Raw genomic sequence first — 13791 nt, 5'->3', positions numbered from 1 at the left:
GACACACAAACACTTACATGGTATGTAATTAATGTCTTGGTTTTCTGAGAAGATAAGTCTGGATAAACTATTTTTCTAACGGTTACACTACCATTTTTTTATGTACACTGTCTGGTATAGAAGAACAAAGATGTAAAAGATATTCACAGCACAGTCATCATCATCAAAACCCTTTTTCACATTTTTTTACTACATAACGCAGGCTTGTTGTGTAAACTTTTGGCACATCTGTCAATTCAGAGTCACTCTCCTATCTTCTTAACAGTCATGCAGGTTCCTTCTCTCTATCAATCCATCCACATCTCGGGCTGGATGTCCACATTTCCTCTGGTCTTCTTCCTGTCTCTCCAAATCTTCACCAAATCATCTGCTTTCATGCACATGTCCCTGAATTACTGTAATCTGTTCTCAGTGACCTGATCTGCAACTGGAGCTACTTTAGCTTCTGTTCTGAACTGATTAGTTCTTCATCTGTCCCAGAGTGTGCACCCTATCCCCATCACCTCTAGTGTCCCCAAAAGCTTTAGACTTCATTGCCCAGGTTTCTGTACTATATAGCACTACTGGTAAAACCACTGTTTTGTGCACCCCACATTTCAGCTTCTTTGGCATTTTTTTTTTTTTGTCGCATAATGCCTCAGATTCCTCTGCACCAGTTGGCCGCAGCATTTCTGATTCTAGCTGTGAATTCCTCATTTAGACTTCCCTTCCCCTCAACCACCCCTCCCAGATACCTGAAACTATTACGCTGTTCTAACATTTTCATTTTAAATCTCAATGTTTAGCTTCTTCTGACTTCCCTAATTTGCTACTATAACAACTGTTTTGTCTGTACTGAATTTCATACCATGTGCCTTCAGTTTTGCATTCCATCCCTCCATCATTTGCTGAAGTACCTGTTCAAAGTCTGCTTTTAATGCCACATTGTATACAGCAGTTTGTTCATCTGTCCCCTCCTACCTGTATTATTTTTTTTGGTTCCCTTCCCCCTTTGCTTCATACTTTGCAGTCTCTACCCTAGTGCTTCCAAATGCGTTAGGTCTACCAGCTCCTCCTTCAGTCTCCTGGACTATTACCACGTCCGGGATACAAGGGGGAAGTATTTCTTTATGATCTACCCGCTTGTCCCTCCTCCCTACCCTATTTTCATCCCAGAAGCCATCCAAGGGCTACTCGCCTATTTATGGACTACTCTTCCTCTCAGGGAGTACCTAGACAAATGTCTCTAGCCCCCAGTAGGAACATCCATCCTACCCTACAAGTGCCTCAGATGCCCAAGCCACTAATCAAATTAAGGTCACCTGGGATGTAGTTAGGACTGTATCCCTCTAGACCACAGCACTGGATTTTTGACCTATATTAACAATCACAATATAATAACAAAAAAGAAGACACATACATAAAACAGAGATAAATGGGCACAAAGGAAGAAGAAGATATGTAAATGGAAAGGAGTGTTAGCAGAAAACATCTAAAAATGTTCATACTTCAGGATATAAGGGAATAAATCTTGCATTTGTAAAAAATGAAGTCCTTGTTAAAATGCAGATGATTAATCTCATGCATTGATATTTTAATAAAATAAGCTTTAACACTTTCTCTTCCTTGATAAGAAACAATGAAAATCTAAGTATAGCAAACCAGGAAGATGGGGTAATTTTTAAAACTTTCATATAAAGGGTGCACAGCCTTCCCACTGCCCTTATGTTACACTAATGTTAGTACAAAAATATGAATCAATATATGAATCAAGCTGTTTGATGTAGGTGCACAGCTCTGTGCCCTCCTGATTTTCAGACAGTAAAACTGAACAGAGAGCAAGATGGAACAGTGACAGTAAACAAAAGTTATGTACTTACCATAACAACAAATCTGTGCTGGCTGTTTCCTTCTGGTTCAACCTGTGGGTTGTCGGATCTGATGAAGGCCAACTTTCAAAGACTTCGGCTATCCAAGTTCCACCTCCTCTAGCCAGAACCCCCCACTCCACCATAGCTACCTCAGATCTAGTTTGTCCCATCTTTCTATTTAAACTTTTGGACCTAACCCTGAAAGGGGTAAAACAAGGAACTAAGGACCCCAAGAAAAGAAACAAAGCAGTCTTCCTGGCTCAGTCATCTCTTGAATAAAAAGATAGCCATGAAGGTGAGAACAGGAGAGGGAGAAGGTTGAATCAGTCTGAAACAGACAATATGGATCCATTGTTATGGTGAGTACATAACTTTCATATCCAGTGTTGAATTTTTCCATCTGGGTTCAACCTGTGGGACACAGTCCCCAGAAACCTAACACCCTCGACTGGATATCCAATTTGTAGTGGGGCACGAACATGTGATGACCCACCCAATTTGCAGCTGCACAAATGTCATCTAAAAAAACTTGAAGTAGTAGCCATAGCTCTAGTAGAATGACTTTTGGCTTTGTGATGTAAAGATTCTCCCTTCAAACCATACCCAAAGGAAATAGAATTAGACAGCCATTTGAACAGAGTAACTTTCAATACAGTCACACCAAACTGAGACATTGAAAGAGAGACAAATAACTGATTACATTTTCTAAAGGACTTTATTCTGTCTAAATAGAACCTCAACTGCCTATGAACATCAAGACAATGCAGCAGATATTCACCCCTACTGGGGAACTCATGAAAAAACACCAGCAGATGTATGAACTGGTTCAAATTCTCTGACACCACCTTTGGCAGAAAGGCAGGATCTGGCCTAAGGGATTCTCTGTCCCAATGAAATACTAAGTAAAAAGGGACAGAAGTGCAGGTCTGCAGCTCTGACACGTTTGGTGGAAGTAATGTCCACCAAGAAAAGAGTCTTCCACAATAACAACTTCAAATCAACAGTAACAGAGGGCTCAATAGGATGCATAGCCAGCACCTGAAGCAAGAAAGGCAAGTTTCAAGGTGGAAAAGGCTCTTGGACTGAAGGATGAAATAAAGGGGGTTTCTTTGAGATCTTAAAGGAAGCCAACAGCACATTATCCTTAAAAATGTGAAAACTGGATATCCTTGCCAATTACACTTTAATAGTCGAGTAATCAGACCCAGAATTAAACAAATCAGTGAGAAAATCCAGGACAGCCTCCAATGGTGCTGAAAAAGGATCCAAACCCTGAGAGATTGCCCACTACGCAAAGTACATACTAACCAACTCCTTATGTGTAGACATCCTTTGGAAAGAAGGTAATTTGTGTATGACTCTGACAGCTTGGGATTCCTGGTCAAAGAGGGAATTGTATAAACCAAGCAGTTAACCTGGGCGTCCAAAGGCCAGGCAGATGTAGGCCCATCAGTTGAGAAATGATATCCAGAATGGGATCCAGGAACCAAAGAGGATACCCTCAGGTGAGGCCAAAGAAATGGAAACCATAAGGTCAAAAGGGAGCAATTAGGATTACAGTCACTATGCAATGGGTTGCTTTCTGAAGAAAAGCTATTAATGGGTTCAGTGGATATGTATATAGAAGAACCGGGGACCAAGCATACACGATAGCATCCCTGAGTGACTGTCCCTGAAGGGAAACCAAGGCATAGTAGCTGGTGCACTTGGTGTTGGTTAGGGAAGCAAACAGGCCACAACACAAAGTGCCACAGTACTGAAAAATCTGAGCAGCAAACCTCAGATTCAGAGACCACTTGTCAGGAGGGAGAATGTTCCTGCTCAAACTTTCTTCTAAGATGCTGGATCTCCCCGAGATGTGTGTTGAAATCAGAAACGAGCTATTGCCAAGACCCTCATGGCCTCCCGATGAAAAGGGTAAAAATGTGTTCTCCCCTGTTTGTTCAAGTACCAGACCACCGACATATGTCTGTGTGGACAGAAATTTTATTCCTGGGGAGAATGTCCTGAAAAGCCTGCAACATGAGGAGGACCTCTCTCATCTCCAAGATACCGTTACACAGGTTTGCCTAGTTAGAACATTATATCTCCTGCACAGTCCTCCCTTTGAAATATCCCACCTCAGAAGAAAGCTGTCATGACTGCAACCTGAGGAGGGGAAAGCACAAATGGCTGTAGAACCTCAGAATGAGATATACTGAAGGCTTTCTGTAAGAAATGAAGGAATCTGCCAGACCCATAAGGTTAGATATTCTGGAGGTCTGGCAACCTGGAAGACTGTGTCCAAATGGCAACCTATAAACTCCAAGGTTTGAACCAAATGCAGACTGGATTTTTGACAACTGACTGTGATCCTCAGAGAACTGCACAGTTGAAGTAAGGTGTCCCTGGCCCTGACTATGGATGTTCTCGTGGGGGCAGCTAGGAGCTAATCATTCAGGTAGGGAAAGAGTTGGAACCTTTGCAACCTAACCCAGGATGCTACTACTGTCGTACACTTGGTGAACTCCCAGGAGGCAGTGGATAGACTGAAAGGCAGCTGTCTGAATTAGCAATGATCGGTCCCCAGCCAGAAGTTCGATCAAGCACATTGATCTGACCTTCCTCAACAGAGGCAAACTGGACTACACTGTGACCATCCGGAACGTGGCCTGCTTCACAAACTGATTCAACTTGCACACACTTGCTCAAATCCAAGATTGGCCTAAGGACCTTGTTTTTCTTTGAAACCAAAAAGAACCTTGAGCAGACCCTAGATCCTTGCTGGTCTGGTGGGCCCTCTAGAATGACTCGAATGGCTAGCAGCTTCTGAATTTTGATGGTTGCTACTCTTCTCTGATAGGGTGGAATGTCTGGAAGCCATTTAGGTGTTATACTAGGAACCTGCAAAAATAGAACAGAATAACCGCTGGATATGACTCAACACCAACTATCTGACGTAAGATGACCTCTTAAGCTTGCAAGTATACAGCCAATTGACACCCAAATACCTCCACTGCAGGACAGTTAGGCAACCCTTCAGGGTCACTGAAAATGCCTCTCAGAGGAACCTCCATAGAAGCCCTGGTTCTGCAGACCACACCTGCCATGAGGGCAGAGTCCATGGTGGTTGTCCCTTCTAGTTCCAAGAAAAGGTCCACTGAGTAGCAGCAAATGAACTACAAAGGTAGATAATGTCTTTTCATCTTGTTCACTCCTTTAACTTTCGGCCCAAAAAGAGATGACACATTAAATACAGTGTTAATAAAGGACACCTTAAAGCAGTCCACAAAGTCACACAACCTCATTCAAGCGTGGTGACACATACAGATGCTGGTGCCAGCCATCTGGGAAGTGCCATCAGCTGTGTTGGAAAGCAGACACACGGACACATTACAGATGGGTTGGAGAGTGGACAGCTGAGTCTCCAGAGTCTTCTGGGAGTCCAGAGTCTGCTGTCTGCCAGCCATCTGGGAAGTGCCATCAGCTGTGTTGGAAAGCAGACACATGGACACATTACAGATGGGTTGGGGGGTGAACAGCTGAGTCTCCAGAGTCTTCTGGGAGTCCAGAGTCTGCTGTCTCTTCATTGCTCTTGACACTTATGACACAAAGTCCCACTGCAGCCTCATCAACTGACGCAGATAATTAAATGCCCTCAGCACAAACGTGACTGAGGTGATGGTGCACTGCCCTGAGTGGTTCAATGCTAGAGACTCTCTCTTCTTGGATGGAGCGAAAACTCTCCTCCAGAAGGTCTTTCTTACTGGCTGCCAATACCATAACTGCATCCATAGCATGACCCTTACACCAGTGATGATGATCTTTGGGGGAGGAAAGGAACTTCTAGGACTTTATGGGTATCTGTTCCACCATATCGGTCTCCTTTCATGCCCTCCAGGACACCAGGTCAATAAGTGCATCCAGAGGAGGAACTACCCAGAACATGGCTGGGCCCATCCTGAAGGCCTCCAAAAACACAGACTCTTCTAGAAAAGGGGCGTAGGCAATCCAACCCCAGAACTGATGAAGATGCTCAAAAGATTGAGGGATTTGGGGAGTCCCTCTCCTTTCTCAAGGTTAGTGTCCTCAGTGAAGGGCTCCTTGGGCAAACCAAGATACTTCCTCTTGCACTGCCTCTTACCAGACACTTCCCACTCCACAGACTCCATGTAGGAAATGGAGGAGGCTGGAGGACTACCAAAGTCAAGGAAACCTATGTAGGGGTTTCAGTCAAAGTCAGCCTAGCTGTCAGATCTGATCCTAAGGAATGGAAGACAACCAGCTATGAAGACCACAGATCCATAAGCCCCGAGGGAGAAAACCAAGGTACAGGAGCAAAAGCTTTGGGGCAAGGGGCTGGAGCCGATGAAATGCGTACTAACTACATATGTTCCTGTAAAAAGGGCTGCATTAACTGCTCCAATTTCCAAGTCTTTATGCTCCTAAAAAGACCAAGATTAATGAGCCAAGGAAGGCACAGAGGGGAGCTTGGAAGATCATAGACCTGGAAATGGATCCAGCTAATGGATCACAGCCAGAAAAACTCAGATCTGAGGCAGAGTCGGGGAGGCCTATGGTGAAAGAAAACAGAGCCCTTCTTGCCAGGAACAGGCTGAACATGCTAATGGCAAGGGAAGAGGCCTTGCCAGTAACCGGGGCCAAAGGAGACCAATTCCAAGGTAATGAAGCCAAAGGAGATCAGCTCCAATGTGGGGGGGGGGGCAAAGCAGATTGGCTCTGAGACATCAGTTATGAAGATGATGAGCTCTGAGGTGCCACTGCCTCAGCCACCAGGGGATCTGAGGGTCTTAGGACCTTTAGATCTGGCAGGCCAGACAAAGCCATAGACAGGCCGATCACTTACAGTCTACCTTGGAGACTTTGGGGTCCCTAGCACCATGTTTATGGCCCAACTTATCCCCTTTGCCTAAAGAGGCAGAAGAGGAGTCACCCAAAGAAAGGAGGAGACCTCGCAGCATCAGTTTAGTCCTATACTCATTAGTTCCCTTGCAAATAGCACAAGGGGACTCAGAATGACCAGTCCCAAGACAACAAATCTACCACTAGTGGGTGTCTGGAGATGAAAGCTTACGCCCATAAGAAATGCACTTTTTAAAACCCTTATCCATTATCCCTACCTAACCAACATCCATCTAAACTAACCCTGGCACACACAATAAACACCACAAGAAAATCACTAAAGGCTGACCCCCCCCCTCCCCACTAAACCTATCACTATCACTACATGCTCGCAAACTCTAAGTAACCCAAAAAAAAAAAAAAAAAAAACAGGTAGAAGATTAAGCACTCAAAAAATCACTACTAGAAAAGGATACAATGACTGCAGCACACAAGCCATCTGGAATGGCTGCAAACTAGATCTGAGGTAGCTCTGGTGGAGTGGAGGATATGGCTAGAGGAAACCAACGCTTGGCAAGCTGAAGTCTTTGGAAGTTGGCTGGCATTGTAACAGAGGTGGATTCAACAACCTAGATGGAAAAGCCAACATCAGATCAAATGTTCTTTACATGAGGTCTAATGATGCAAGACTGTAGAAAGGATAAACTGATATTTTGGGCCATAAATACTGAAAACTGCCAAACTACATTTGTAACCACACCTTTTAGTCAGTACCTTGGAATATTTCCAGGACAGATCCAATGTTTCAATGCAACTATTTGCATTACTTAATGCATGTATGCATGAATGGCGGCACAGTGGTGCAGTGGTTAACATTGTCGCCTCACAGCAAGAGGTTCTCCGGTTCGATTCTCGGCTGGGGTGCCTTCTGTGTGGAGTTTGCATATTCTCCCTGTGTTCGCTTGGGTTTCCTCTGGGTACTCCGGTTTCCTCCCACATTCCAAAGACATGCATCTGGAGCATTTCTCCCCGGGCCTCCGCTGAAAACAGGCTCTGTGGAACCTAGTCGGACATTCCCGGTCAACAAATGTTAAATAAAAAATAAAAATAAATAAATGTAGCATCTTCATATTACTAGCAGCAATAATGACATTTTATGAACTCTGACCCTCCAATAATTAGTGCACTAAAAATATTTTAATACAGATGAAAACAAACATCTCCATTTTATGCCTCAAGTGTATTGTTTACCAAACACATTTTAATTAGGACACCGCACACTACATAAAAAGTAGGTGAGTAGTCAGCATGACAATGTGCTTATTAATTCTGCTCAGAATACATTTTATTCTGAGCATCATTCAAATTAAATGGAATTTGCACAAGTTATAATGCCAGCCATTCTGCTTCCCTTTAAAATGCATAAATAAGTAACATGAATATTATATTTTAAAAGAGCTGAACTACAACTCAAAGTAAACTCATTCATCTCTGACTTTACATCTTTCATTTCCTGCAGCATGTACTCTAACAGCTCTACAAACTATGATCTGTCACACAAACAGCAGCTTCACTGCTAGTAATAACCAGCAGTAATGCTGGTCAATAAAGGCTACTAAACAGAGAGTGAGCGAGTGCAAAACAGCACTCTTACGGCTTATTCCTTTTCTCCAAGAAAGGGTATAGAGTCTTTTTTTTGCCACAATGTAGTCCCGAAAGCCATCAGCACAGAGGAGTGGCCACTGTGTAATGACACAGTTTGCTAAAATCACACTGGTCAATGTAGGTCACTGCATGCGGAATTTCCCTTTTCTTGTGGTTCAGTAATCTCCAAGTGAAATTTCATATGTAAAGTATATGCAATGCAACCTTTGCACGGGGTGAGGGTGGTCAGGCCCACTCCCCATAGGAATTAATTGAAATTATGCTCTGAACATGTGTCTTCAATTTGAAAACAGAATTCAAATGACAGGTCCATGAATGAATGGCTTACATCCATACAGTCCTCTAAACTACAGCCCAGGGAGGCAAGATGATGATGTAGCCGACAATGTGAAAAGTATGGCTTCCAAATCATACAGGCCAGCATTCTATAATAAGGCACCTTTGTAAGGCCTGACAAAAGCAGTTACCTGCTTTAGTAATATATCATGTCCTTCATTATCAAATGAGTCAAGCCAGTGATGCTACCAAAGTTTCTATGAGGTTACTGTCTTACTTCTACGTAACTCACTGCAGATGTGTCTACAATTCAGAAGGATTTTTGAAATGTCTTAATAATGACATAGAAATGTTAATTCTGCTACTATAAATACATATTTATAATGCTACATTTAAAAATCTTCCGGTCTCATCACTATCTGCAGTGGCTGTCATAAAAAAAAGAGCATGCAGAAAGCCTGATCATGATAACCAAGTGAATGTGAAGATTATTTTTTAAAATGCTTGTCACGACACTCACATCTCCTCACCAGGGAGCACTTTACATGTGTAAACCAGCAAATGTACATTTTCTGTAAGATTTCAGCCTTAAGAATAATTCTCAGTACATATACCTTTTTCTCCTCAGATCCTTATTTCATAAAATCAGAATATAAAATAAAACACAATGACGTCTAAAACAATTTAGAAAAAGAAACATGCAATTACCTGATTGCCATATTCAACCCAGATATTGTATTCATCTTTCCAGTACCAGATCCAAACTGTTGTTAAGATGACATGTGGAGGTTTAGTGACAGAGGATGGAGTAGATAAACGCCTAACTTGATTAGAATCACAGATCATCATCTGAAAATCAATACATTGTATTCCAGCACTGTAATACAAAAAAAAAGTTACTAGAGAATTTTTCTGGGATATCTATCCTACAAAACCTCTGCTTAAAAAAAAAAACTCTGCTTTGGTTATAATTGCACAAAAGTAGAATTAACTTTTAAATTACTTCCATCAAGCATGAATTAATCATGTTTGTAACCACTCTATACAAGAAATGGGATTTTAACTTATCCATCTCAGACTGGAAAAAAACAGACATGGAACATGATTTTCGAATACAACCTTTTTATAAGAAAGTGAACAGCCAAGACTGGACAAGTAAATTAATTGTGAAGGAGCAATAACACTGACTGCTACGGATGCCTTTTGCAACTGTCACTGAGTATGAAAAGCATCTTTTCAAAAGAGGTCAAGGAACGGGAAAATATGCCTTTCCTTAAGGAGCAGCATTTTACCTCATCCACTTCAGATTTCTTTTTTTTTTTTTCATATTTATGTTATTTTCAACCTCCTGACATGTGCGGTTGGGACATGGAATGCTTTAAGAAACATTCCGATAAACTAAGGGGAAAAAAACACAGGTAGATATTTTCCTGTGGGATAGGAGCTCAGTAAATGTATTTCTGCCTTAACAGAAATTTCTTCTCAGACAAACATGAATGAGCCAAGATAAGGTAGGCAAAGCTGAAGTAATAAACAAGTGCTAGTTTGCTTTTCAGGAGGGAGAGGATTTCCATGGCTTGGCAGTTTATTGTCAGTTGGAAGAATGCTGGTGGAAACCATCACGGATTACATGTCAACAGTTTCTCCAACACAGTGAAAGAAATATGAATACAGAAATTAAGTACAAATTCTGGTTCTTCCAAATCATATGTGGAATATGTAGGGGTGCAGGTGAAAATATCCAAGATAAAAGGTAAAAAAAAAAAAAAAAAAAAAAGAAAAAAAACTGACAGAAGGGCTCCATGGTTATCTGCCCCTCAAGCCATTAGCCTAACCACTCTGCATGGATCCAGAACTTTTAAGACTGTGTGCTTTGGGAAATGCAGCAAGTAACTCACACGGATACTTGTATGCTAAAAGATTAGAACATGCATATGCATAGAGACACACACACACACACACACACACACACACACACACACACACGATACTTAGGATTTTACATTTATTCTCCGGGGAACATCAGAAAAGTTGCTGTGGAGCTACAGTAGAAATGTTGCTGCATGAGTAACTGTCCAACTTCTAAAAGGCCCTCTCTTTCATGTTTATTACACTGGGGATAGATTACAAGGTTATAGTTTAGAATACAGGGTGCATAGCACTTCTGGAAAACAGCCATTATTCCATGTATATTTGCCTCAAGAAATCAGAAATCTTTGGGCAGGGTATAGAACACTTCCTACATCTGCTAAAGTAATGCAATGCAAGAAACAATTCAGTTTAATGGGATATTGTTCTACAATGTGGCCTTCACTGATTCATTTAATTACTTATCTGTTTACTTGTTGCTGCAAAACTTGTTCCTAACATGAGAAAGTACAAAACTCAACCCAGTGGTGCAGAAGGATAAAGTCCTGACAATGCCCCGTGTAAATTGTGTTCAACTACATGCACATAAGCTGGAGGGACCATGTGAGTGAATGGGAAGTATGTGGCTGATGTTGTCTCATCCATACAGGGCAGAAGGAAGCAGCATGGGTCTCTGCACTGGCAATATCAAAAGTAATGCACAAGTATCACTAACTACAGCCTAATATGCCTGCTCAGGAAGCAGTGTGCTGTCTGGGTGGTAGGTTGTGCATGCTCTGAAGTGCCTAAGCACCTCCTGAGGGAAATGATCACAGACTGCTAAAAAGGGTGGGGATACAGCAGTCTGCTGACTGGTCTGTTCTGTAACACCTGATTCTCAACACCACCAGGGAGATCTCACACCACAGGAGGAACTGATGGGTCAAGAGGATGCACGAAAGTGGCTAGATCCTGTGGATTAGGAAATAAAATTTCAAAAAGGTACAACAGAAAAGAGTAATGCTACAAAACAGACATTAGCAGTATATTGGAACATGGATAGCTATGGCAAAAATCGAATGCTGTGTACTTACAACAGCAAGTTATACTGCTTAACTAAAGGAAAAAGACAATGAAAAAAGGGAAAGTAGAACAGAATTTAAACCACAAAACACAAAGGAAAGAGAAAAAAAAGAGGGCATGTTACAGATAAACATATTTCTTACAAAGCAGTGCATATCATTCCTATTTGATAAGATGATGTCCATCTTCTGTAACCAACCAGACAGAGTTCCTAGAAAGCCCTCTTGGGCAGTCACTCTGCCAAAGGAAGTTCTGAAGCTGAAAACAATATCAGGCTTCCACAGTCTCACAAAAGTTTTGGGAGAAGACCATGTGGCAGTTGCACAAATGTTAACAGTGGCATTACTGAAAAAGACAGCAGAAGCAGTAGCATTAGTAAAATAAGCCATATGTGTTGCAGGTAAGAGCCCTCCATGTTTAATGAGACAAACCTCAATACAAGTGGTTAATCTTCTAGAAAGGGGGAACTTAAAGGCTTCCTTACCCATATAAATTTGGCAAAGGACAAAAATAGTTGGTCATCTTTATGAAAAGACTTGGTCCTCTCCACATAGAATTTAGGTTGTCAACTGACTTCCATACAACTGCTAAAATGATTCACAATTAGAATACTAGGCAAAAAAAAGTTAGACTTGTTATATACTCTGTAGCTACTCTCTTGGCTTTAAAATCAGAGTTGTTGAGCACTAATCTGTTCTTGTGGAATGTTAAATATAAAAAATTAAAAGAAACAGCCAGCAGGTCAAAAATTCTTTTGGCAGAAATAATGGCCAATAAAAACCAGGTATTTGACTACTGGTATTTTAATTCCTGTAGGAAGGCAACATCTTTGCAATATAAAGTAATATCTGTATTATATTATCATTATTACCAGTATTATTATATATATTCCAAAACATTGAATTTCATATGCTCAAGACCATATGACCGATGTTTTGTAATACTGAAATTCCGAAACAAATCCAAAAAAAAAAAAATACCCGATTTAAATGTTTCTGCAGGGGGGCAAGCACCCCTGCACCCCCACACCTCCCGCTAGTTAAATATTCCAACTCCGAGATCGCACTACACAGCGAGGAAAAGGGAAATCTCCAATTCCGCACTGTATGCAGATCTCCATTCACAAACCAAACTCGGGATTCTGAAAGTTCAATCATATGGTCTTGGCCATATATATACATACACACACATACAATACACATGTAAGTATAAAATGTGTGCATGTAGCTTATAGTATGTAATAATACTCTAATATGAATAACAATAATTGCGGTTTACTTAAGCACTAAGTGCATGGGTACACATTTAATTCAAAATATATTTCTTAAGCAGTAGCTTAGGGCTTGCTTGCTTTGTTTAGTTCTTGCTTTTCTGTACACGTTTTCATTTTCACTCTAAAAAGGACTGCAAGACAGACAGTGCTGCTCATCCAAAAAGGACATCAAAGTAGTCCTATCCAGGATAACAGACTTAATGACAGTAAGGAACCGTGTTCCCTTCTTGGATGTTAAACTGTGAACTTTAAGAAATAATAATAATAAAAAAAAAAACAAGACAAGACTTAGACTCTCACAGTGATAACCATCAGTCACAGAGGTTATGTGTCTTTTGTAACTGCAGATGGAATGAATTAAAGCAAAAAAAGGGTGCCAAGCCCCTCTCCCTCTTCTTATGGTAATACATGTGAAAACGTTTACCTCCTACACGCATAAAGATATAAACTCAGAAACAGCCCATACTGTCTAACACAGAGAAGACAACTGCCCCATTCAGGAAGCTGGCCACCTACTGCAAATATTCATGGCAGTTAGCAGGCATGCATTGAGGAACCTAGCCCAATTTCCCAACTGCCCCAAAGCACTGTCAGGTTAAGTCACTTAATCTTAGTCACACAAGTAGGCAAATGAAGGCTAAGGGGAATCAAACCCTCGACCACAAGCAGCAGCTATTTAACAGCTCATAGCTTTAACCTTCTGACCTGCAGTCAGGAAGCAGTCAGGAAAAGTTAGGGCTGGCTAGAATACCCTGCAGGAGTGCTGTTGCAAAGCCTGTCCTGGATTTGGAGAAGATACACAAATGGTACTGCTTGGTGAAAGTGTGTACTGAACTTCCAGACTAAGATTCACATGTGTGACAAGCCTGATAAAACAAACGTAAGCAGAACTACTACAGAAGAAAGAAGAAAATTCCCACACTGAAAACTGCTATAACACCCAAAAAGCAGCCA

General features: G+C 41.4%; 1 protein-coding gene across 8 annotated transcripts in view; it reads right to left on the bottom strand.

Annotated features, from left to right (window-relative positions):
• The window catches only part of LOC122815566 (protein mono-ADP-ribosyltransferase PARP12-like), a 981818-nt gene that overhangs the window by 525348 nt on the left and 442679 nt on the right, over positions 1–13791 (bottom strand). For all 8 annotated transcript variants that reach the window (XM_044088163.1, XM_044088164.1, XM_044088168.1 and 5 more), the window contains one exon: positions 9342–9510. In XM_044088163.1, coding sequence (XP_043944098.1) covers positions 9342–9510 — 169 coding nt within the window. The remainder of the gene's footprint in view (positions 1–9341; positions 9511–13791) is intronic.

This window comes from Protopterus annectens, chromosome 11.part0 (assembly GCF_019279795.1).
Source record: "Protopterus annectens isolate FY-2018-M chromosome 11.part0, PAN1.0, whole genome shotgun sequence".
Lineage (NCBI taxonomy): Eukaryota > Metazoa > Chordata > Ceratodontiformes > Protopteridae > Protopterus > Protopterus annectens.
Note: the sequence above shows the minus strand (reverse complement) of the source record. Positions and strands in the feature narration are given on the sequence as shown.